Here is a 23,120-nt window from a genome sequence, read left to right as displayed (position 1 = left end):
AGTGTTTCCACTAGCACAGTAACCAGCGTGCTGAACTGTAGATCAGTTATAACTACTTAACTTCCCTAAACTACCAGGGAAATGTCTGAAGAAGAATATGATGATGATGATGATGAAGATGAAGAACATGATGAAGATGAAGAACATGATGATGAAGATGAAGAACATGATGATGATGAAGAATAAGATGATGATGAAGAATAAGATGATGAAGAACATGATGATGATGATGAAGAATAAGATGATGAAGAATAGTGATGATGAAGAACATGATGATGAAGATGAAGAAACATGATGATGATGAAGAATATGATGATGAAGATGAAGAACATGATGATGATGAAGAATAAGATGATAAAGATGAAGAATAAGATGATGAAGAATATGATGATGATGAAGATGAAGATGAAGGGGGTGGTCCTGACACAGACACAGGGGTCGTGACCCCGTGCAGACATCTGTGGCTGCACATTCCCTGACACTTTCCTCGTCCAATCAGCTCTCAGCTCGCCCCTGCCCCTCCCACACACACACACACACACACACACTCACAGTCTCTGCTGCCCTCTGCTGGTTCAGCAGCAGATTGACTTTGAAAACATTCACATTAAATCTCAATTATGAATATTTATATCAATGTTTACAGTTTTATAAATATTTATATAAAGAGTGTTTTAAACATGAAGAAACATACCTGGGTAAGTCACTATCGCCCCCTGCTGGACACACACACACACACACACACACACAGTAGCACTTCCTCTATAACACACTGTGTGTGTGTGTGTGTTCATTTCTGTCTCATTTTCTCTTTTTTAAAGTTTTTCACGCACACACATAAATACCCTGCATGAGTGGGAGGAGCTTGAAACACAGGCTCAAACAATCTGACAACAGACGTAACCATGGAAACAACAGATGCTTTTTTTTTGCATAAACATTTATTTTTTTTGACTTTTCAGAAAAAAATAGATTTTTTTTTTTACAACGTTTTCTTTTTGTACAAAACATAAACATCAGTGAATGAGGCCACAGAGAACCATAAAACTGATCTGAGGACCAGACAGGGTCCAACACAGACCTGCAGGGTCTACCAGAGACCTGCAGGGTCCAGCAGAGACCAGAAGGGGCAGAAAAACCTCAGACGTGGATCTAAACAAGTTAAAAAGTGCTGAGAGAATAAAAGACTGTTTCTACCAAAGTGCAAAATAAAAGATGAAACATCAGAGCGCACGCACACACACACACACACGCACACACACGCACACACACACACACAGGTGCTCAGTAACAGTGACATCACTCTAAAGTCGATCACGTGCAAAGCTCAGACTGTGGCGACACATCAGGCTAATCAGACGAGGAGAATACGGCAGACATCTTGTAGATGATGTCACAGTACGGGTTGGGGGGGGTGGGGCATGACAGGTCACATGACATGTTTCTTGATGCCCGGGGTGAACTCCTTGGCGTTGGGATTGAGGCTGCTGTTCACCTGCGGAGGAGACGAGATCACGTCAGCGCTGTGCGGACCGTCAGTGAGCGCTGACAATCACCGACGCACCCTGAACTCACCACCACGTCAGAGTCCAGCTGAGCCACCTGCCCCTGCAGGGGGAGGTCCCTGGACGGGATAAACCACTCCCACTGCTCCTCCTCCTCCAACATCTCCTGGAAACAGTGTTCGATAAACTCCTCCTCCCACAGCTCCTCCTCCACCTGCACACACACACACACACACACGTTATTGATGAGTGATCGGGTTACAGCGGCACATAAATCTACATCAGGTTTACGATATGTTTAAGAACATGTTCACATTTGTTATCTCACTGTGAGACAGACTCTAGTAAAGCACTCACTCTCCCACACCAAAGTCCAGGCAGAAAACCAGTGATTTTAGCTGCGGGGACACAGCCGCTCCTCTGCTGCCTCGTGTGGTCACTTTGTGTCACTGAGTTTACACTAAAATCAGACATCAGAAGTTAGTGATGGAGGCAGCAGAGGAGCAGTGTGTGTGTGTGTGTGTGTGGGGGGTGTTAAATCACTGGTTCTCTTTATGAGGTTTGGTGTGGGAGAGTGAGTGTTTACACATGTCTCACATGTTTCATTACATGTCATTACATTACATGTCATTACATGTCATTACATTACATGTCTCACATGTTTTATTACATGTCATTACATTACATGTCTCACATGTTTCATGACATGTCATTACATTACATGTCATTTAGCAGACGCTTTGATCCAAAGCTGCATTTAAACTTTTGTAAGTCTCTATTAAAATAGAAACTTAAACATTGATATAATCTATTTCCTGAAACAGGACAACTGGAATTTGACTTTGACCTCTGACCTCACCTGTCTGTCAAACTCCTCCTCGTTCTCCATCCACATGTACTCGGCGAACGGGTCGGCGTCAGAGTCCACGTCGCTGCTCAGGATCACCTGGTTACTGATCGTCATGTTTGCTTCAGAACAATGAAAACGTCTGAATTAAACTCATTATCACACACACACACACACACACACACGTGTCTGTGATGCTCTGAACCAAAGACACTACAAAGACATCAAAGCATGTCTCTGTGCGATCAAAGTCATCACAGGACTCTGTGCATCAAAGGGGTATTTTTTGTTGAACACGGAGGATCAAAGCCTTTCATCACAGATCAAAGCAATGATGGTTTCTGAATGAACCACGCGATAATAAAACATAATAATCCAGAGATTCCCAGTCTTGTATAAAGTTCTTTAAAGTGATGCTTCAGTTAACTTTAATAATAATACTTAAGTAAAAGTCTTAAAGTGTATGACATTTACTGTATTTAAGTATCAAGTCTTCTTCTGAGTTAGGATTGTTGTCAAACACAGGCTTTCATGTTACAGCGTGTGAATGTGTGAACAACACTTGATCATCAACACGAGAAAAGCTCTATATATTTAATACAGACCATAATACCAACTCTTCTTCTTCTGACTTTATTTGGTAGTAACGAGTAACAGAGAGAGTTAGAGGCAATGTAGTGGAGTAAAAGTACAAGTTACTCGAGATATAAGTAAAGTACAGATACGTGAATGTTGTACTTTGTACTGTAATTTTAGAGCGATTAAAAACGATTTCAAGTCGATTAAAACCCCGTTTAATATTAAAGTTTTGCTACAAACAAACATGGCTAACAGCTTTGCTAACAACCGGAAAACGAATAAGATGCACCGGAAATGACTCGAATCACTGCCAACATTGAAGAAGGCGAAGAAGAAAAGATCGCGTTCACATCTGTTCCTTTGTTCCCACTGACGGTGAATGTGAACTAAAATAAAAGCGTATTAACAAGGGACTCAGTGGTGATTTAACCACATGAACACGGATATTAACCCGGTTAAAACCCGGGATTAAACGAAGCCGTGTCTCGCGCTCGCAGAGGAAGTGACGCCGCCTCGCGGTCACCTGCGGGAGACAGAGGACGGTCACGGTTTAGCTGCTGTTTTCACCGCGAACACGGACTAAAAAACACGTTTAACGAACACACGCGTTTTAAACAAACAGGCAGTGACGTCACAGGAGCAAAAACTCGCTGTTTACGTTTAGTTCTTTACCTGAATTTAGCGAATTTATCCCACAATCAACACAGCGCGTCAACACTGACTGTAATGGCCGCGCTGCCTCTGTTTGTTTACATCACTGACGTCACTCTGAGCTCGACACGTGATTGGATGAACTGCTGTGCACACTGGACTGCTTTCTTTCTTTCTTTCTTTCTTTCTTTCTATTCGAAAATAAAAAAGGTGGAACTTCACTTTTCAATCTTTGTCTTTCAGTCTTTCCAAACCTACTTTTACGCTTGTTTGCTTTTATGTTTTTAAAAATTAGAATAGAATAGATAATAAATTAGAGCGTGGCAGCAGCAAGACTCACAATATACATAGAGGAAAAATATAAAAATTGAATGAAATTGTATATACATAATGTGTAACAACAATGTGTAAAGTGTAACAAATATTTAGTAAACTGTTAAAACTGTGGGTAAAAAACACATTAAATTAAATCTAACTTATCTAATTAAAAGGTGAATGCAATTTAATCCTGGTTATTGATACATATTGTGCATTTTAAAATAAATAAATTGTTAATTTATTTTATTCATTTCATTTTCTATGGGAGAAAATAAAAAAATAAAATACTATTAATATTATTTTTTGATTAAAAACGTAAATAAATCAGGAAAACAACAGGACCTGATTTGACATGACGACACTGCCTACTCAGTACAGTAGGTGGCAGTGTGCGTCCAGATGAGATTTGCAATCTACAAACGCCAAACAAGAGCAGGGAGTAAATCTCGCGATAACTCCGTGCTCAGCGAGTTCATCTAGCGGTCGGAGCTAGCCGGGACCGTGAGCGACAAACTAAGGTAAATCACGTTTTTATTATGATATCATTAATAATATCATTATTAATATCATGTACACATTTAGAGACAGGCTGAAATCACGAGACGTGATGACGCAGCGCTTTGTTTACGTGGTTTCATGCCAGGAAACATGACGCATGAAAAAAACACGGCCAGGTTAGCTTTAGCAACTAGCAAGAGGCTAATGCTAATGTTAACAGTGTGCGCGCTCAGTTTAGTATCGATCACACATTTTCTGATTTATTTTTCTTAATTTAAGGATTTTGATGCTTTAATTAATCGATTATTCCTTCAGTGAAAACAAAGACGCATCCGTTTTTCTCCACATTAGCGTCGTTATTCCAGCGAGTTAGCGTCGTTAGCATAACTGCTAACTCGGGTTTAGCTCTGCATTTCAAAACATTTTGTCCCAGGTTTTGAAAATGTCTAATAATAATAATAATAATATGTAATATAATTTATTATTATTATTGTACTTTCGCTGTAAAAACAACCCGAGCTTCTTCAGGTATTTGAACGCACAACTGTCTCCCACACGTTTACACATGGTACCGAGTCTGAATGAATGATGACATGATTATCTCTGAATCTATTGAATCTTATAAATAAATAACATATTTCTGAGAAACAACAGTGAGTCTTTTACAGCTGAGTTTAAGACTATTTTACTTCTCTTACATCTTCATTCATGTGTAGGAAAAACATCATAATTAGTATTATTATTTAGAGCTGCAACTAACGATTATTTTAATGATCGATTAATCTGTCCATTAGTTTCTCGATTAATCCTAAAAATATCAGAAAACTTTAAAAAATGTTGATCGTGTTCTCAAACCTGGAAATGACGATGCTCTCAAATGTCTGCAGTTTTATAAGAATCCCATATTTCATGTGAATGTCAGCTTCAGTTCTATCACATGTTTTATAGACTTTTACATGATTTGTTACTAGCATAAAATATTGATCAGTGTTTGTCAAACCTGGAAATGATGATGTTTTCAAATGTTCTTTGTTTTATGGAGCAAAGAACCCAGAAAATGTTCCCATTGAAGAAGCTGACAAATCACAGAACCTGGTTTGAATGAATTGTTGCAGCTGTAGAATAAACAGAAAAGCAGGGCTCAGTGTTTGTCCACATCCTTCCCTATGATCACTGATGTCTTTGTGAGACGTTCAAGGTAAAATAATCAGTCTTTCTTTGGTCAATTTGTTTGTTTTTCTTGTCACCGTGTTTCGCTGGAGTCTAACGTTGTCTTTCCTTCACATCTTTATGTTAAAGTGACTCATATAAAGGTTTATGAGAGTAAACGTGAGTTTGTTTATCTCTCTTTCTACATTTTCTTCCTCCTCATCTATGGTGACCTTTGACTCTTTAACTCCTTAAAGTGCCTGTCATGTTGTTACAGCATGTACACACACACACACACACACACATGCACACACCTGCACAGGTGACCGGGCTCGTGTTCGTCCTCTTCCCGCCTCTCAGTTGGAGGCAGCTTCTGAAGAATTGTCTCTTCCTCATTCTTGTGTTTCAGCTGAAATCAGAGGCTCTGCAGAAAGGAAGGGGAGGAGTTTCTGCTTGACCTTTCACTTCCCTCCATCCTTTAAACAAACAGAGGTTTTTTGTGTTTTTTTTCTCTGCTTGTCTTGACTCACCTGAAGCCGCTGCAACACTTTGGTGACGTCATGTCTCAGAGGTCACAGTCAGACGGTCAGAAACACTTCGCCGTGGGCCGGGGCCTCCTTGCCGCTGCAGAGACTTTAAACTTCAGCATGAATGAACAGAGAAGTGGACGGCAGATGGGGGGTGTGGCCTCCGGTGTTGGGGTGGGCGGGGGCATGGAGGGCCAGGACGGCAGCCGGCGTGGTGGTGGTGGCGGTGGCGGCGGCGTCGGCAACAATCTGGGCAGCACCATGAAGCTGTTTGCCAGTTTGGGTCTGTCGCCGTCAGACCTGGACGCGCTGGCTGAAATCCCAGAGGAGGAGATCAGCGTGGAGACTCTGCCCAAAATCCTCCGGCAGCTCAAGAACCGCAAGGGCGACACGGGAGAGCGGCGTCCAGCGTCCTCTATGTCTTCTGATGCTGCGTATAAAGGCGGCAGGGACGGCTGGGAGGACATGCACATGGGGAGGATGGGCGGTCCTTCTCTGGGTCAGGGTTCAGCTCGAGCCCAGACCTCCACGGACTTTGGGTTCAATTCCCTGCAGGACGTCTCCACCAGCCGTGGCTACGGCTTAGATTACAGCAGCGGCGGAGACGATGGCGGTGTGGGTGGGAGCAGAGAGAGGTCATATTCCGAGCTTTCTCACCGCGATTCTTACGGCGGGTTCAGGGCGGGGCCTCCACCGTCAGACTCCGTCTTTATGCAGAGGAGGATCGGATCCCCGTCCAACGGAAAAGTCCAAGACTTCTTGGGAGTCACGCCCGCCATCTTCCCTCATGTGTGCTCTCTTTGTGACTTTGACGTTCACTCCGTGATGGTGAGTACCGCCCAGACTCCTCCCACTTCTCCTCTGGGACTAACTTTAACTGTTACTCTGTTCAGACACATGAGCTCAGCTCGTCTTCTGTCCACGTCGACTTGTCCCTGCTGGACGTCCACTTTACATCTCCACCGTTACTTCCTTGTTTAAGTCACATGACCTCACAAAACAGTCAGATCTGATTGTCCTCATCTTCTTTTTCACCATCAGTTGACTTGTAGATAAACCTTGGTCCACTTAGATCATGTGTTCATGTCTCTGAGTAAACATCAGCTTTATTCTTCATGTAGCCCAGACTCACATGTCTCACATGTCTCACATGTCCTGGACCAATCAGCAGCTGCTGACATGATGACATCACAGACTGTGTTTAACGTTAACAAACACATTTTTATCATTGATTTGAAATCAAACACGTTAGTTTAAAGTAGAACCTGCTTTTATTTTAAAGACACTTGACCTTTGACCTGTGAAGCTGTTTGACCCTCGTCGGTGCTGTGAGCGCCCCCTGCTGCTCAGAACCAGCCCGAGACACAGCGTCTCAGTCAAAACAAAATGTCCGCCAAAGGACTCGCCTCATAAATTCTACGTCAGTTTAAGTCTGCGATGTTTGAAGAACACGTTCACGTCTTTATCTCGCGCTCAGACTTTTCCAAAACACTCACTCTCTCACACCAAACCTCAGAGAGAAACCAGTGATGTTAGCTGCTGCTCCTCTGCTGCCTCCTGTGGTCACTTTGTGTCACTGACGTCAGTCTGAATGAAGAACTTCAAACACTGAAGAGACAAAATCAGACATTTGAACTTAGTGTGTGTGGGAGAGTGAGATAAAGACGTGATCGTGTGACTTCAAAAAAATCAGTTTTTCCTTTAGTCTTGACTGAGAGTGAGCAGCAGGGGGCGCTCACAGCACAGTCAGCTCTGTCACAGCCTTGTAGAATGATTCCGTGTGTGTGTGTGTGTGTGTGTGTGTGTGTGTGTGTAGGAGTGGAACCAGCACGTTAACGGACTTCGTCATGCTGAAAACAATCGACTTCTCCTCAACATGTGAGTCTCTGATGACATCACTGATGATTGTGTGTTTGTGTGTGTGTGTGGAGATCAGTGTGTAACTGTGTCGTGGTGTGTTTAGGTACCCGGACTGGGATCCTGGGATGTCCTCTGGAAGAAAGTAAGACAGACACAGACAGACAGACACACAGACACACAGACACACACACACACACGGTCCATCTTAAATATGTGTGTGTCCTCTTTGTCCAGCAGGGGGACACTGGAGACTTCCAACATGTCTCCTGGTATTCTTGGCCCCGCCCCCATGTCCTCTCATGCGGTGGGAGGAATGTCGTCCAGCTGGGGTAAGAGACACACGGACGTCCTGATGGACAAACGTCGCCGTTTACGATGTCACGTTCACTGTGTGTGTGTGTTTGTCAGGAGGAGGCGGAGCTTCTGGTCCGTCAGGAAACAACCAGGTGGGACAGAACAAGGTGGATGTCTGCGTTATTGATGTGCTGTTCTTCATCACTTTGCTGATCATTGTTAGTGAAGCTGAACAGTGTCTTCTTCTGTCCTCAGATGAGGAGCAGAGTGGTCGTAGCTAAATTCGAGCAGAACCTGATCAACAACAAAGCTCTGTTTGCCTTCACCGAGTCGTTTGGTGTCCTGAGAGAACATGTGGTCCTGAGGAACAAGGTACAGGTCCAGAACCGAGCTCCACACCTGACCACATGGTTTTACCCGCAGCTGACTGTGTGTGTGTGTGTGTGTCAGGCGTTCTTAGAGATGAGCAGTCACGAGGAGGCGCAGGACATGGTCAACTACTACGATCAACACCCGGCGCTGCTCCACGGCAAACCCATCACCTTCTACCTGTCCACCAGACAGATGTTCATCGAGGTAACCTCCACGTCACCATGACGACGCCTCCAGCCTCACACTCTAACACCATGTTTATCTGCTGTCTGACCCTCAGAAGGAAGATCGCTCCTCCAACACGTCCATGGACAGGTCAGGGCGGGAGGTCAAAGGTCAGAGCAGTAAGGTGGTCTTCTTCTCCAACCTTCCCAGAGAAGACGACAAGAAGAAGGAGCTGCTGACCATCGCAGGACGCTTTGGCGTCGTGGAGAAACACCTGTTTTTGGCCCACCAGGTGAGTGGGAGATGCTCCGCCCCCAACTCCTCCCACTCTTCTTCCGTCTCCACCTTGTCACTCTGCTCTTCTTCTTCGCGCAGGCGTTTGTGCAGCTGGGGACGCCGCAGGACGCCGAGATGCTGGTGAAGTATTACAGCGTGAACCCGCTGACCATCAGAGGGCGCCACATCCGCCTCAACATCTGCACCAAGTACAAGACTCTGACGTGAGTGATTGACAGTTTCATCTCTGCCGTCACTACTGGACCTTCCTTTCACCACAAGGTGGCAGCAGTAGCATTAATAAGCTAATATTATTATTATTGACTTTCAGTTATTCTTTCATAATTAATGTTTTTGAAAACAAAAGAGACTGGAGGATTTCCTTTCAAAATAAGAGCCCCTGACTTCCTGTCCTCAGTGACATGTTTGTGTCTCAGTGTTAATCAGAGACAGAGTTCTGCCGGAGACAAACGCAGCCCGAGGAGCAGCAGCGCCAACAACTCCTCGGGTTCCAGAACCTCCTCTAACTCCAGGACGCCGTCGTCGACCAAATCCTCGTCCAGGACCAGAGACGAGGACAAGAAGAGGAAGAAGGAGGAGGAGAAGAAGGAGGAGAAAGCTGCCTCAGAGGAGGAGGAGGTGTCCGGAGTGATGGAAGGAGAGAACGAAGCTGACGGGGAGGGGGAGGAGCCGGGAACCGATGGAGACGATAAGGCGGAGGGGGCGGAGACTGTGGAGGAGCCAGTGAAGGAGTCACCAGGAGGCGTTCAGGAGGAGCAGGTGAGTAAACACCAGCACAAACACGGAGCTCTGACTGGAAATCATCCAGATGTTTAACGTGTGAGACGTTCACAGGCGCCTGGTGACGACGCCCTCAACGCTGCTCCAGAGCCTGTGGGCGGGGCTGAAGGTGAGGCGGAGCAAAAGGCGGGGCCAGAGGGACAAACTGGACCAACAGAAGCTGACGTGACGACAGAGGAAGAAGAGAATAAAGAAGCAGCAAACGCAGAATCCGCCGAGAGTTCAGAGGCGCTGGAGGCGGAGCCAACCGCTGACACGGTACAAACGCAAACCAGGTCCAGCGGGTTCTGGTCTGGAGCTTCTGACCTTTGACCCCGGAGAACTGTGTGTTGTGATGTGTCCACAGGTGGATCAGGAGTTCATGGAGAACATGGAGGACTTTGTGACGCTGGACGAGATTCAAGAAGACGAGGACGAGGAGCTCGGAGACGGCGAGAACTTCGGTACCAGAACACCGGTCTCACTCAGATTAACTGAGATTAACCAGCATCGCTTACTGTGATGATTGAAGTTCATGAAACCAGTTTTCTTTTCTTCTCCACAGACAACACGAGGAAAGGAGTGAGTATCTGCTCTTCATCATCATCTTCATCCGTAAAACCAACCAAGTCTATGACGTCGTTGTCTCACTGAGAGGAAACTCAACCACGTGATTTGAGCTGCCTCTGACGTTAATCTGAAGGGATTATTTTAAAATAACTTGAACACATGGTGTGTTTATGTGTTGTTTGTGTGTTGTTTGTGTGTTGTTTGTGTTGTGTGTGTGTGTTGTTTGTGTGTCAGGGCATGCGTGTGGTGAACATCGTGGGTTTCAGACGTGGTTATAATTTCCGCACTGAGCTGCTGGGACTCGCCGACCCGTTTGGAGAAGTGGTCAAACACCTGGTGCTGGACTTACGACCAGAGGTACGAGGTCAGACACAAAATGGCCGACAGAGCGTGAGTGGTTGGTGCTCATGCGTGTGTGTGTGTGTGTGTGTGTTCAGGCGTACCTTCAGTTCAGGACAGAGGACGAAGCTCGAGCCATGGCGAAGTTCTACAACAGTAACGTGACGGCGTCCGTGTGCGGTCGACCCGTCAGGATCAGTCACTCCATGACTTACCCGACCATCCAGGTGAGCGCCGTCACCACCACCGCGGTGGCCGCCGTGTCCTGTGGGCGTGGCTCTGATCTTCCTCTCCCTCTCTCTTCTTCAGTGCGGGTCCAGTAAGGTCATCTACGTGGGTCAACTCCCCACCGGCAAGTACGCGGACGACGACGTTCTGAGGCTGGCCCAGCCGTACGGGAACGTCAGGAAGTACTTCCTCAACCGCATCAAGAGAGAGGTGAGAACACTTGTGCTCCCTCACGCGTCCGCGTCACGCGTTCAGTGCTGATCCGCTTCTCGTCCTCGTTCAGTGTTTCATCGAGATGGAGAACGCAGCCGACGCAGAGAAGATGGCCGAGGACTGCAGAGCCAGCGCTCAGAAGCTCGGCGGCAAACGTCTGACCATCTACGTCAGCAGGAAGTACCGGCAGCTCAAGCACGGGTTTGTCGAGTCGTGGTTTTTGAGTCAAAGTTAAAGCTGAGTCGTGGTTTTTGAGTCAAAGTTAAAGCTGAGTCATGTTTGTTTGTGTTCAGACATTTAAGTTCATTCGCTCAGAAGAGAGAAAACAGCAGCAACAAGTCGTCGTCCAAACATGACGAGGAACCTCCACCCAAGAAACAGAGGGAGGAGACAGCCAAGGACACGGAGGACGAGGGGAAGGAGAAGAAAGAGGAGGAGGACGAGGAGAAGGAGGAGGGAGACGTTCAGACTGAAGTTTGTGAGGAGAAGATGAAGAGCAGTGAGGAGGTGAGTGAGGAGAAGCAGCACTGAGCTCACACTCAAAGACCAGTGAGATTAAAACGTTGTCTCATCAGCTGCTGGAGGTCAAACAGGAGGAGGAGGAGCCAGTGGAGATGTCCACCAATCAGGACGGACAGACTGAAGCTCCTCCCTCCGCTGAGAACAAACCCAGCGCGGCGTCTCTGCCGCTGCCACCGTACGACGCCGACACGCCCGTGGGTGAGGAAAGACGCGCGCGCAGAGTTAATCTCTGATGTTTGATCTGGGATTACACACAGATTAAGGATTAACGTGTTTGTTTTCAGGTGTGGAACACGTGAAGACCGGGTTTTACTGTCGAGTCTGTTTCCTGTTCTACACAAACGAAGACAAGGCCAAGAAAGTCCACTGCAGCAGCCAGACGCACTACGACAAGCTGCAGGTGAGACGCCACGCCCACACCGGCCCCGCCCACACACCAGCCCCGCCCACTCTAACATCTTCTGCTGTGTTTTCAGAAACATCTGGAGAAGGAGGAGGCGAAAGCAGAGAAGAAGAGAGGGAGGAAGACCACGACGACGACGTCCTGAAGACGCGGCACTGTCGCAGTTTTGTTTAGAACAGGGAGGTCCAAACTCCGGCTCACGGCGAAATTTTGTACGGCTGCGGCTTCAGTTTCATTTAAGTATTATTTATGGCCCGGGAGGGCGGGGCCTCACCTGAGTCCAGACGTGGTTCCTTCGTCACATGAAATCTGACCCTGGGACACTTGAGTGAACAAATGAACTCACGTACTGGAGCTTTACTTTGTGTTTTTGTTTGTTAAATAAACTTTGACTTTGTCTCCACACGACGGAACAAACTTGACTTTTAGGACTTTTATTTGTTGTTGTTTTTTACAAAATAAATGTAACGTGACTTTGTCATGAACAGGACGAGTCTGTCCTCGGGGATTCTGGGTAATGTAGTCTTTAAAACAACGTACAGCGTTAGCTTCAGTCTCAGCTCGTCCACGGATCGAGTCCCGTTTTCTCCTGGAAAACAAAGGTCGTGTGTTTCAGTTACTCCTCGTTAAAGGCGTCCCTCCCCTTTGACCTTTGACCTCGCTCACCTGGTACTTCCTGTAGTGCGTCAGGCTGCTGCAGTGCTGCAGTTTGGCCTCGTCCTCGTCGGCGTAGATCTCGTCACACAGCGAACACAGATAAGCGACGACCGGACGCACGAACTTTGACCCTGCACAGAAAACATTTCACCGTCGTGTCGCGGACGGAAAACGGTCAGCGTGGATTTTTCTTACCGACGGGTTTGGAGGGTTTCTGCGGCTCAGCGGCGCCACCCACAGGTGCAGCCTCCTGAAAACACAGTCAAACACAAACTCAGTCTACAGCCGCGTCACGTGACGTAACCATGGCGACGGAACAACGTCTCGCTGTCACCTGTTCAGTTTGTGGCGGATCTGGATTCTTCTCCGATTCCTGATCCTCTTCAGGACCAGGACTCTCTCTGGAGTCTTTCTTTGTGGATTCCTGTTCACTTTCCACAGCGTCCTCACTCGTCTTCTCATTGTCTGGACACCCATCTGTCCAATTCTGTTCTGCAGGATGTGTGGTTTCTGACAAAATCTTCCTGGATCCAGACTCCCGCTCTGGAGCCTTCTTGGATCCAGACTCCCGCTCTGGAGCCTTCCTGGATCCAGACTCTCGTGTCCCCTCGTTGCTCCTTGTGCTGCCTCGACCCTGTGATTGGCTCCGGTTCACCTGGTTTGAGTCCAGCTGAACGTCAAACCTGCAGAGACAGAAAACCAGGATCAGGACAAAACCTGACAACAGTCCAGTCCAGTAAAGAGGACACAGGGGTGGACACAGACCCGTTGGTGAGTCTGTTGTATTTGTGGGACACGTTGACGTCGAGTCTGGATCCATGGAAAAGCGTGCAGTTCAGGTCTCGGACGACTTTGACTGCGTCTGAAGACGTGGACATCTCAATGAAACCCTGAGACACAGAGACAGACGTCAGAACCTGGGACATCAAAGTCTGAACACGTGAAGACGTTCTGTCCTCTGACCTGTCCCCGACGACGGAGAAGGAAGTAACGCGTCGCCGTCCCCAAACTGTCCACCAGTCTGACGAAGTCTTCGTCTGTGTAGAAACGCTGAGGCAAGTTCTTGAAGAAAACCACCCTGGTGGACGAGGACTGTAAACGCAGACACACAACAACGTCAACAACAACGACAACAACAACGGCGTCCTGGCGTTGAACTATCGTGACGAGTCGTTACCTCGGGTTCATCCGCGATCTCTGAAAAACAAAAAGACGAGTCATTGAAGCTTCAACACTTAACAGGAGACATTTCAAGGCCTTGAATCTGTTTCCAAACCTTCTTCGTCCTCTAGCTCGTCCAGAGTGATGCAGTTCTCCAGGTCCAAGAAGAAATCTGTGTCCTCCTGAAAGACACAAAGACACGGAGACTTCAGAGATGGACATGAAGACAATGAAAGAGAGACAAGACATAGGTGGACACTTTAGAGACAATGAAATATCGACATTAAAACAAAGACTCAGAAGACATTTGAAGACAGAGAGACAAATAAATCACAGACAGGAATTGACCTTATATTTACAGACTTGTCCTAATCTTTTTGTCTAGCAAGCTCAATAATTCAAGGTTTATCAGGCCCTCTAAAGTCCACCTGTCCCCCAGTAGTGAGGAAGAAGGAGACACGTAATGCCCTGCCATGGCTCGACCAGAACTGCAGGGACCTGATCTGGTCTAGAGACTCACTACTTTAGCGACAGGCTAAAATGTACACATGCGTAACAAAGTACAGTCGTTGAGAAAAGCCAAAGCAAATCTTTTTATTTCTGCTCGAGGACGGAAGATCACAGACAGAGGATCAGAGACAGAGGATCAGAGACGGAGGGTCAGAGACAGAGGATCAGAGATCAGAGGATCAGAGATCAGAGAGGATCAGAGGATCAGAGACAGAGGATCATGAGATCAGAGGATCAGAGACAGAGGATCAGAGACAGAGGATCAGAGACAGAGGGTCAGAGACAGAGGATCAGAGATCAGAGAGAGGATCAGAGGAGAGAGGATCAGGAGACAGAGGATCAGAGACAGAGGATCAGAGAGAGAGGATCAGAGACAGAGGGATCAGAGACAGAGGGAGTCAGAGGGTCAGAGGATCAGAGACAGAGGGTCTGAGTCAGAGGATCAGAGACAGAGGATCAGAGGATCAGAGACAGAGGATCAGAGTCAGAGGATCAGAGACAGCTTCAAGAATGGTTAGTGTTGTGTGTTGTCTTTCATTTATGTTCATTTATTGAACAATTGCTGCTAATATTGTGGCTAATGCTGTTGTTGTTTATGGTATGTCTGTCTTTTAATGTGACGACTACAGAAATTAGCTTTGAGCTAAATCTGCCATATTTACACAACGTGTTCATTAATATGCATCGTTCTCGTCAAATAAACAATAAAAGAAAGACGAGGACATGAAGAGACAGACATGGACTGAGACATGAAGACAATTTGGACAGATGTGTTCTTTCTCTACCTCGTCCTCTGGACGAGTCTCTGTCGTCTTCCTGGTTTCGCTTCTGGACTTTTCCTCCATGTCCTTCTTCTCTGTGTCCATGTCTTCCTCCTTCTCTGTGTCCATGTCCTCCTTCTTCTCTGTGTCCATGTCTTTCTCCTTCTCTGTGTCCATGTCCTCCTTCTTCTCTGTGTCCATGTCTTTCTCCTTCTTCTCTGTGTCCACGTCCTCCTTCTCTGTGTCCATGTCTTTCTCTTCTCTGTGTCCACGTCCTCCTTCTTCTCTGTGTCCATGTCTTTCTCCTTCTTCTCTGTGTCCACGTCCTCCTTCTCTGTGTTCATGTCTTTCTCCTCCTTCTCTGGGTTCATGTCTTTCTCCTTCTTCTCTGTGTCCATGTCTTTCTCCTCCTTCTCTGTGTCCATGTCTTTCTCCTTCTTCTCTGTGTCCATGTCCTCCTTCTCTGTAAACAGAAATGTCCTCTGTAAACTTTGTCTCAGTCATTATTTACAAACATTTCATGTTTTTATTTCTACCTTCACTGAGCGTCTCTGTGTCCTCTGCTGGACAGTGTTTGTCCTCCTCATCCTCGTCCTCGTCCTCGTCGTCCTCTCCGATCACCTCCATCCCCTCGATGTCGCTCTCGTCCTCTGACCTGCATCAGTTTCATCAGTTTCATCAGTTCACAGATGAGAGATGAGGCGTTTACTGACCCAAGTTTAAACTCTGTAAATATTAAACTCACTCTTCTTCTTCTTCACTCTGCTGCGTCTCTGCAGGTTCAGGTTCAGGTCTGGAGTCTGGGACAGGACCTGGTCCAGCATCAGTCCTGGTCTGGGTCTCTGTGGACAGAACATGACATCAGCAGTCTTAAATGCTGACTCAGACTGAGTTTTCATGTCGTCACATTCACGTCGTCACAGGGGAAGAAAGATTTTCAAAATAAAAGAGTTGTTTTTATTCTTTCACTCGTGTGAGACCGACCTGGTTTCTCTGGTTCCACCTTCGTTTCTCTGGTCTTGGACCCACATGACCTGGATCTGGACCGCCTGTTTCTGCTAGATGTATTTGTGGACCTGGTTTCATCTCTAGACCCTGACCTCTTCTCTCTGGACCTGGATCCATCTCTGGACCTGGACCTCCTCGTCCTCTTGCCATCTGTCTTGTCCTCGCTCTCTGGGCTGCGACTCCTCGTCCTCGTCCTCTTGCTCACTGGTGTTTCCTCCTCGTACTTCCTGGCTGAGGTGACGCGCCTGCAGGACGACAGACGTGAAGGACGTGAGACATGAAGCAGGACGTGAGACATGAAATGTGAAGGACATGAGACATGAGACGTGTGAGACGCGAAACAGGACAAGAGACAGGACAAACGTGTGACTGGCCGAAGACAGTCGGCCGACGCGTGACTGGCCGATGACGGTCGGCCGACGCATGAGCCGATGACGGTCGGCCGATGACGCGTGACTGGCCGACGACGGTCGGCGGACGCGTGACTGGCCGATGACGGTCGGCCGACGCGTGACTGGCCGATGACGGTCGGCCGACGCGTGACTGGCTGATGACGGTCGGCCGACGCGTGACTGGCGGATGACGGTCGGCGGACGCGTGACTGGCCGATGACGGTCGGCCGACGCGTGACTGGCCGATGACGGTCGGCCTACGCGTGACTGGCCGATGACGCGTGACTGGCCGACGCGTGACTGGCCGATGACGCGTGACTGGCCGACGCATGACTGGCCGATGACGCGTGACTGGCCGATGACGGTCGGCCGACGCGTGACTGGCCGATGACGGTCGGCCGACGCGTGACTGGCCGATGACGCGTGACTGGCCGATGACGGTCGGCCGACGCGTGACTGGCCGATGACGCGTGACTGGCCGATGACGGTCGGCCGACGCGTGACTGGCCGACGACGGTCAGCTGACAGACTCACATGAGGCTGTTGTATTCTCCAGAGAAGCAGACTGTGATGAGGTGGTTGTTGACCCTCAGAGAGTTAGAGGAATAATAATCCACCAGCTTCTGAGCATCAGCTGCATTTTTCATCTCCACAAACGCCTGAAATGAAATATAGAAATGTGTAAATGTTAATGTTTGAGCCTTTATTATTATTATTATTATTATTATTATAATAGAGCTGAAACAGTTAATTAATTACTAAATTAACTGACAACTATTTTGATCATCGATTTGAAGCTTTGTTCTGGTGGTTTCAGCTTCTTAAATGTGAGTATTGTCTTCATTTCTTTGCTCTTGAGAACAAATAAATCATTTAAAGTGAATTATTTTGCTTTGTGGACAAAACAAGACGTTTGACAACATCATCATTTCCAGGTTTGACAAACACCGCTCAACATTTTCCAAGGTTTTCTGACATTTTATGGAGCAAACGATTGACCGAGAAAATAATCATTAGTTGCAGCTCGATATTATTATTATTGTTATTATAATTATTGTTATTAATAATAATAATAATAATAATGTTAATAATGATAAACGTGATAAAAGTGATGTCACCTTGGACGGCAGGAACAGAGTGTAGAGTGGAGGACCGAAGCGTTTGACCACACTGAGCAGATCTGATTGACCGTTGTCTCCTTTTGGAGCTGGACTGAAGCTGATGACCTTTGAACTCTGACACACACACACACACACACACACACGTTTTTACTCCTTCAATTTCTTAACTTTTCCACAATATTTTCACCATATTCCATGACTTTCTCTTACAAGTAGTGTATATATATACACTACTCTACACTGCTGTAATAAATATACGTATATATAAATACATGTACATACAGTATATATAAAAATAACTACATATATACGTATGTGTAGTGTATATATGTATATATATATACATATATACATACATATATATGTCATGACCATATATGTATATACATATAGATACATACATATGTATATAGGTGTACATATTATATTTAAATACAGATACAATGAGTGTGCGACTTTAATATAAATCTAAAATAAATGAAACATTAATAATATTATACTTTATATTATATAATATTAATACAAACTTTCAGGTAAAATATTTCCCATAAAGACAAAATAACATGTCAACAACAAATCTATGGATCACACACTGCCCTCTGCTGGACACTGTGAGGACACCTGGATTTAACTAAGCAAACAGGTGTCGCTGCAGTTGGTCAGGTCCAGGTTCAGCAACATCATGTGACCAAAGAATGAGGTCAGCTGACTACCTGAATAATAATTATATATCTCTATCTATATATCAATATATATATATATATATATATATATATATATATCTATATATATATATATCTATATATATATATATATATATATCTATATATCTATATATATATATATATATATATAGATAGATATCTATATATCTATATATCTATATATATATATATATATATATATATATATATATATATATATATATATATATATATACGGGGGGTCCAGACCTGAACCCCACTGAGAATCTTTGGATGTGCTGGAGAAGGCTTTGCTCAGTGACGGACTCTCCCGTCATCAATACAAGATCTTAGTGAAAAATCAATGCAACACTGGACGGAAGGAAATCTTGTGACATTACAGTAGCTTATGGAAACAATGTTACAGTGAATGAGTGAGTCATCAGAGCTAAAGGCGCTCCAACCATGTGACCCTTTGTTTTAGGTGGAGACCAGGCAGTGTGTGACACAGCATTCACTGAAGCTGTGATGTGTGTGTTAGTGTACGTGTTAGTGTGCGCGTGTGTGTACCTGCAGGAAGTTGAATGTGTTGGAGAGGCTGAACTCCACCTTCTGTCCCTTCACAGTCAGAGGAGAACTGACGTGGAACTTCACCAGATCTTTGGCCTGATCGTTGGAGCCGAGCTCCACGAACGCCTGCAGACACACAAACATGTGACGTTACACGCCTGCAGACACACAAACATGTGACATTAAAGTGTAACAGTGTGTCAAGTATAACATTTATAACATTTATAGAAAGAAACATCAATATTAGAACAAACGTTTCTCTTTTCTTTCAATAATTGTCTGTGGAAATAAAAACTCTGTTTCAGCTCGTCTGTGATCGTGTGTGTTTGTAACCTTGTAGGAAGCTAGTTGTGCGTTGTTTCTTTCCTGTTTCCATAAAGTTTCCTCTTGAAAAACTCTGATGTGCGTTGTCGTGAATCATTGTTGACCTCAGAAACGTGTCAACGTATCATCCAAACCTCGTCACCAGGAGAGATTTTGTTGTGGTGCGTCACTAAAATGAGTCCGTGTTACTGTGAGAACAAAGGTTCCACCTGCTAAACTTCAGTTAGGACTGGTCTCAGTGGACTCTGGTGCGGCAGAGTGAGCGCTCGTGTTCAGTTAGGACTGGTCTCAGTGGACTTTGGTGCGGCAGAGTGAGCGCTCGTGTTCTAACAGAATAAAATCAGACTCACCAGCGATGGAAACATGAGAATTTTGACGATTTTTCCAAACGGCTGCGTCAGGTTCCTCAGATACGTCTCGTCCACGGCCTGAGCGGCAAACTTCACACACACCACTTTACTCCTGTCTGACGCCTGACAGCAAACACACAAACGCACGTGTCAACACACACACACACACATTGATCAGCTGACGTCAAAGCTGCTGAGTCATCACCTTCTTCTGAGGAGGTTTCTTCAGCCGCGGCTCTGTTGCAACAGAAGAAGAAGATTGATGAAGACGAGCGGACGACAAACACGTGAGCTACACTGTGACGACAAAACTCTTCACTTTACTCTGAGTGTCATTGGCTGTCTGCGGCGGCGGGGCGGGGCTCTCCTCCACCGTCCTCGTCTCTGATTGGCTGTCACACCTGTAATGACAGACATGTGGTCATGTGATCATATTCATCAGTGATGTCACAATAAACCACAGTGTTGGCCTCCTGTGATGAGCGCCACCACCAGGAACCATGAAGTATGAGTGTGTGAGTGTGTGAGTCACTGACCTGCTGACCAGACGACAGTCCCACTGAGGACACCTGAGGACGACACGCAGCAACAATCACACACTGGAAACACACAGAATCTGCGTCACGCCGTCAGTCTGTGTCATGCCCCTCACCGCTGGGGCTCCGCGCCACGTGACCGCCTCACCACCAGCTCCGCGCCACGCGACCGGGCTCACCAGGTCAGACCGCGCCACGCGGACCGCTGCCTCACCGGCCAGTCTGGCGCCACGGATCAAGGCTCACCGCCAGACTGCGCACGGACTGCCTCATCGCCAGGTGACCGCCTCACTGTCAGTCTGTGTCATGTGACCGCGGTTCACTGTCAGTGACCGCCGCCTCATCAGCTCCAGGCCATGTGACCGCTCACCGTCAGTCTGCGTCACGTGACCGCGTCTCATCGTCAGGTGACCGCGTCTCACTGTCAGTCTGTGTCATGTGACCGTGTCTCACTGTCACGTGACCGCGTCTCACCGTCAGTCTGTGTCATGTGACCGCGTCTCACCGTCAGACTGTGTCATGTGACCGCGCCTCACCGTCAGGTGACCACAAATAATGAAATCTATGTCAACAAGTAATAAAGTCATTACTTATTATTTTATCTGTGACATCATGCGTTTCTGTGCGTATGTGTGTGCGTGTGGTCATGTGTGCGTGCGTGCGTGTGGTCATGTGCATGTGGTCAGCGTGCGCGGCGCAGTGTGCGCGCAGGTGTGGCGCAAGGCGGTGGTCATGTGTGAGTGCGCAGCGCGGTGGTCGCGGTGTAGTGTGGTCAGCGTGCGGCGCAGGTGCGCGCAGTGTGGTCGTGTGTGAGTGCGTGCGTGTGTGCGTGTGCACTGACCGCTGCAGCAGGTTGAGCTGACCCTCTGCATGGCTGCTGCTGTTTGTGTGACTGATCCAAATCTGAAACAACAGGAAGCAGACTGCTCTGATTCTGACGGACTCTCACAAACATGTTTCCACGGCAACGCTGTGAGCGTGGAGAATCGAGGAGGGGGAGGAGGAGGAGGAGGAGGAGGAGGAGCACAGGTGTACTTTACCTTCTCCGACAGCACAGTGATATCACACAGAGAGCACGAGTACGGGAACACCTGCGGTGGCGTCCCGTGGAAGTCCAGAGCTTCTTTCCTGGACGGTGTGAGGGCAGGGGCGGACGCAGGGGGGGCGGGGCTAGAGGCAGCGGGGTGCCATCTGTTCCTGACGGAAGAGGCGTCAGCCTTGGGGCGTGTCCTGTGAGGATGAGGGCGGTACTCCTGAGGAGGAGCAGGCGCTGATGGAGACGCAGAGACGTGGGACAGACGTGTGGACGGATGTGTGGACCTGTGGACGCCTGCTCGCTCCCGAGAAGATCCTGGACCTGCTCTGCCTGTCTTACCATACTCAGAGGGTCCTGGTCTGTGGTGAAAGTCCACCATGAAGCTGGAAGACGAAGATGACAGTGATGATGATGATCCAGGATTCACCCAGTTCTCCTGAAGCTCAGATGGAAGAGGAGTGGGCGTGGCCTGACCCAGTGGGTACCGGACGGGCAGAGTGCGGAGCTGATCCCAGCCGCGGGGGGTGGGTGGGTGGGCGGAGCCAGGAGCATGAGAGGAGGAGGAAGAGGAGAAAGGTTTGAGCGTTCCTCTCTTGCCTTTGATCTGATTGAGGACGTGAGGCAGCGTGTCCACAGTGAGGACGTCCTCGGGCAGCTCGGCAAGCAGAGCCAGATCGCCGGGCTCCAGACCGCAGCTGCTCAGGATGTGGAGAGCGCTGTCCTGGGACCACGGAGCCCCGCCCCTGGAGGAGGAAGAGGAGGGTTCCTGTGACGACGGGTGAGCGTCACGGTCCTGTGAGGCGTGGCGGCGAGGTTCTGAAGAGCGGTGCGGTCCAGGATCAGGCCTGCGGTTGGTGTCTGAGGGCGGCGGCATGTACGGGTACTTGTGAGACATGACAGGACGAAGTTGTGGACAAAGACTTTCCTGCAGACAGAAGGTGTCGGGAAGACAGGAGATGTAAACGCACAGAGAGACGGGAGCACGAGGACACTGAGAGGACATAAGAGACGTGTCTGTGAGTCAAGATGATGAGTAACGTCCATGAGACCACACACCTGAACTCTTCTGATGAAAACATGAACAATCAGCACTTCATGACATCACGTACAATTACAAATACTCACAGGAAGTTGGTATTTGTGGATCTCACGTATCTTTGCCGTGAGCGCCCCCTGCTGCTGAGAAAACTACGTTAGTCTGCGATGTTTGAAGAACGTGATCACGTCGTTATCGCACTGTTATAAACCGCTCACTCTCACACACCAAAGTCCACAGAGAAAACCAGTGACTTTAGCTGCGGGGACCTCTGCTGCCTCCTGTGGTCACTTTGTGTCACTGAAGTTAATCAGCCCCTGTGTGTGTGTGTGTGTGTGTGGTGGGGGGGGTTACAGACTTCAGTTTAACAGTGAGATAAAGACGTGATCATATGACGTAGATGTCGTAGACAGCAACGATTAATCAACGTTATCGACAAAAATCGCTGATAAGTTGATTTTCCTGTGCTAACAGCAGCAGCGCTGTTATCCTCTGTTGTTCTTCATTCAACGTCATAATAAACCAACACAAAAACAACAATTCCCCGTTGGTTCCGATTCAATCTTTGATCGATAAATCGATGCCAACTGATTATTATCTGCTGATAAAAACCAACAGTTAGCAGCTAAGAGTTAGCAGCTAACAGTTAGCTGCTCGTTCTTACCTGAGAACAAACGAACAAAAACACGGTTTCCGGTGAAAAACAGCACCAAACTCCGCTGCAGCGACGACGACGACGCGAAACAAACTTTTACTGACGAACAAAAACCAAGAAAACAGTGAGTTTTTAAGAAGAGAAGCAGCCGAGGACTGAAGCTAATGAAGCTAATGAAGCTACTCACGCTTCTTCTGCTGAGGTTAATGAGCGCTGTCACGGGG

At 47.3% G+C, this 23,120-nt stretch overlaps 3 protein-coding genes across 3 annotated transcripts; 1 reads left to right on the top strand and 2 right to left on the bottom strand.

Moving 5' to 3' along the window:
- Window positions 1-995: 995 nt before the first annotated feature.
- LOC122764819 (polyadenylate-binding protein-interacting protein 2-like) lies at window positions 996-3,707 on the bottom strand. The gene is made up of 4 exons (XM_044018766.1): window positions 3,604-3,707; window positions 2,365-2,474; window positions 1,576-1,719; window positions 996-1,495 (listed from the first exon to the last, which is right to left on the bottom strand). The coding sequence occupies exons 2-4, from the start codon at window positions 2,467-2,469 to the stop codon at window positions 1,430-1,432; spliced, it is 315 nt and encodes a 104-aa protein (XP_043874701.1). The 5' UTR covers window positions 2,470-2,474; window positions 3,604-3,707; the 3' UTR covers window positions 996-1,429.
- A 1,522-nt stretch (window positions 3,708-5,229) lies between these two features.
- matr3l1.2 (matrin 3-like 1.2) lies at window positions 5,230-12,518 on the top strand. The gene is made up of 22 exons (XM_044018768.1): window positions 5,230-6,902; window positions 7,891-7,952; window positions 8,038-8,076; window positions 8,169-8,263; window positions 8,343-8,395; window positions 8,484-8,600; window positions 8,679-8,804; window positions 8,881-9,057; window positions 9,141-9,265; window positions 9,479-9,821; window positions 9,897-10,100; window positions 10,189-10,285; window positions 10,387-10,403; window positions 10,626-10,748; window positions 10,829-10,957; window positions 11,040-11,168; window positions 11,242-11,372; window positions 11,465-11,612; window positions 11,661-11,678; window positions 11,747-11,891; window positions 11,978-12,093; window positions 12,170-12,518. Exons 1-22 carry the CDS (start codon window positions 6,108-6,110, stop codon window positions 12,239-12,241), a joined length of 3,261 nt encoding a protein of 1,086 aa, XP_043874703.1. The 5' UTR covers window positions 5,230-6,107; the 3' UTR covers window positions 12,242-12,518.
- matr3l1.1 (matrin 3-like 1.1) lies at window positions 12,515-22,499 on the bottom strand. The gene is given in 21 exon segments (XM_044018767.1): window positions 12,515-12,685; window positions 12,763-12,884; window positions 12,949-13,003; window positions 13,088-13,436; window positions 13,519-13,643; window positions 13,717-13,845; window positions 13,931-13,950; window positions 14,030-14,093; window positions 15,509-15,648; window positions 15,755-15,840; window positions 15,931-16,027; window positions 16,170-16,438; window positions 17,120-17,244; window positions 17,704-17,820; window positions 18,960-19,085; window positions 19,634-19,756; window positions 19,839-19,870; window positions 19,958-20,034; window positions 20,170-20,202; window positions 21,011-21,072; window positions 21,210-22,499. Coding segments are annotated over 21 exon segments (3,183 nt in total). The 5' UTR covers window positions 22,209-22,499; the 3' UTR covers window positions 12,515-12,652.
- Between the last annotated feature and the right edge of the window lie 621 nt (window positions 22,500-23,120).

This window comes from Solea senegalensis, unplaced genomic scaffold (assembly GCF_019176455.1).
Source record: "Solea senegalensis isolate Sse05_10M unplaced genomic scaffold, IFAPA_SoseM_1 scf7180000017694, whole genome shotgun sequence".
Lineage (NCBI taxonomy): Eukaryota > Metazoa > Chordata > Actinopteri > Pleuronectiformes > Soleidae > Solea > Solea senegalensis.
This window is presented reverse-complemented; position numbering and strand designations above follow the sequence as displayed.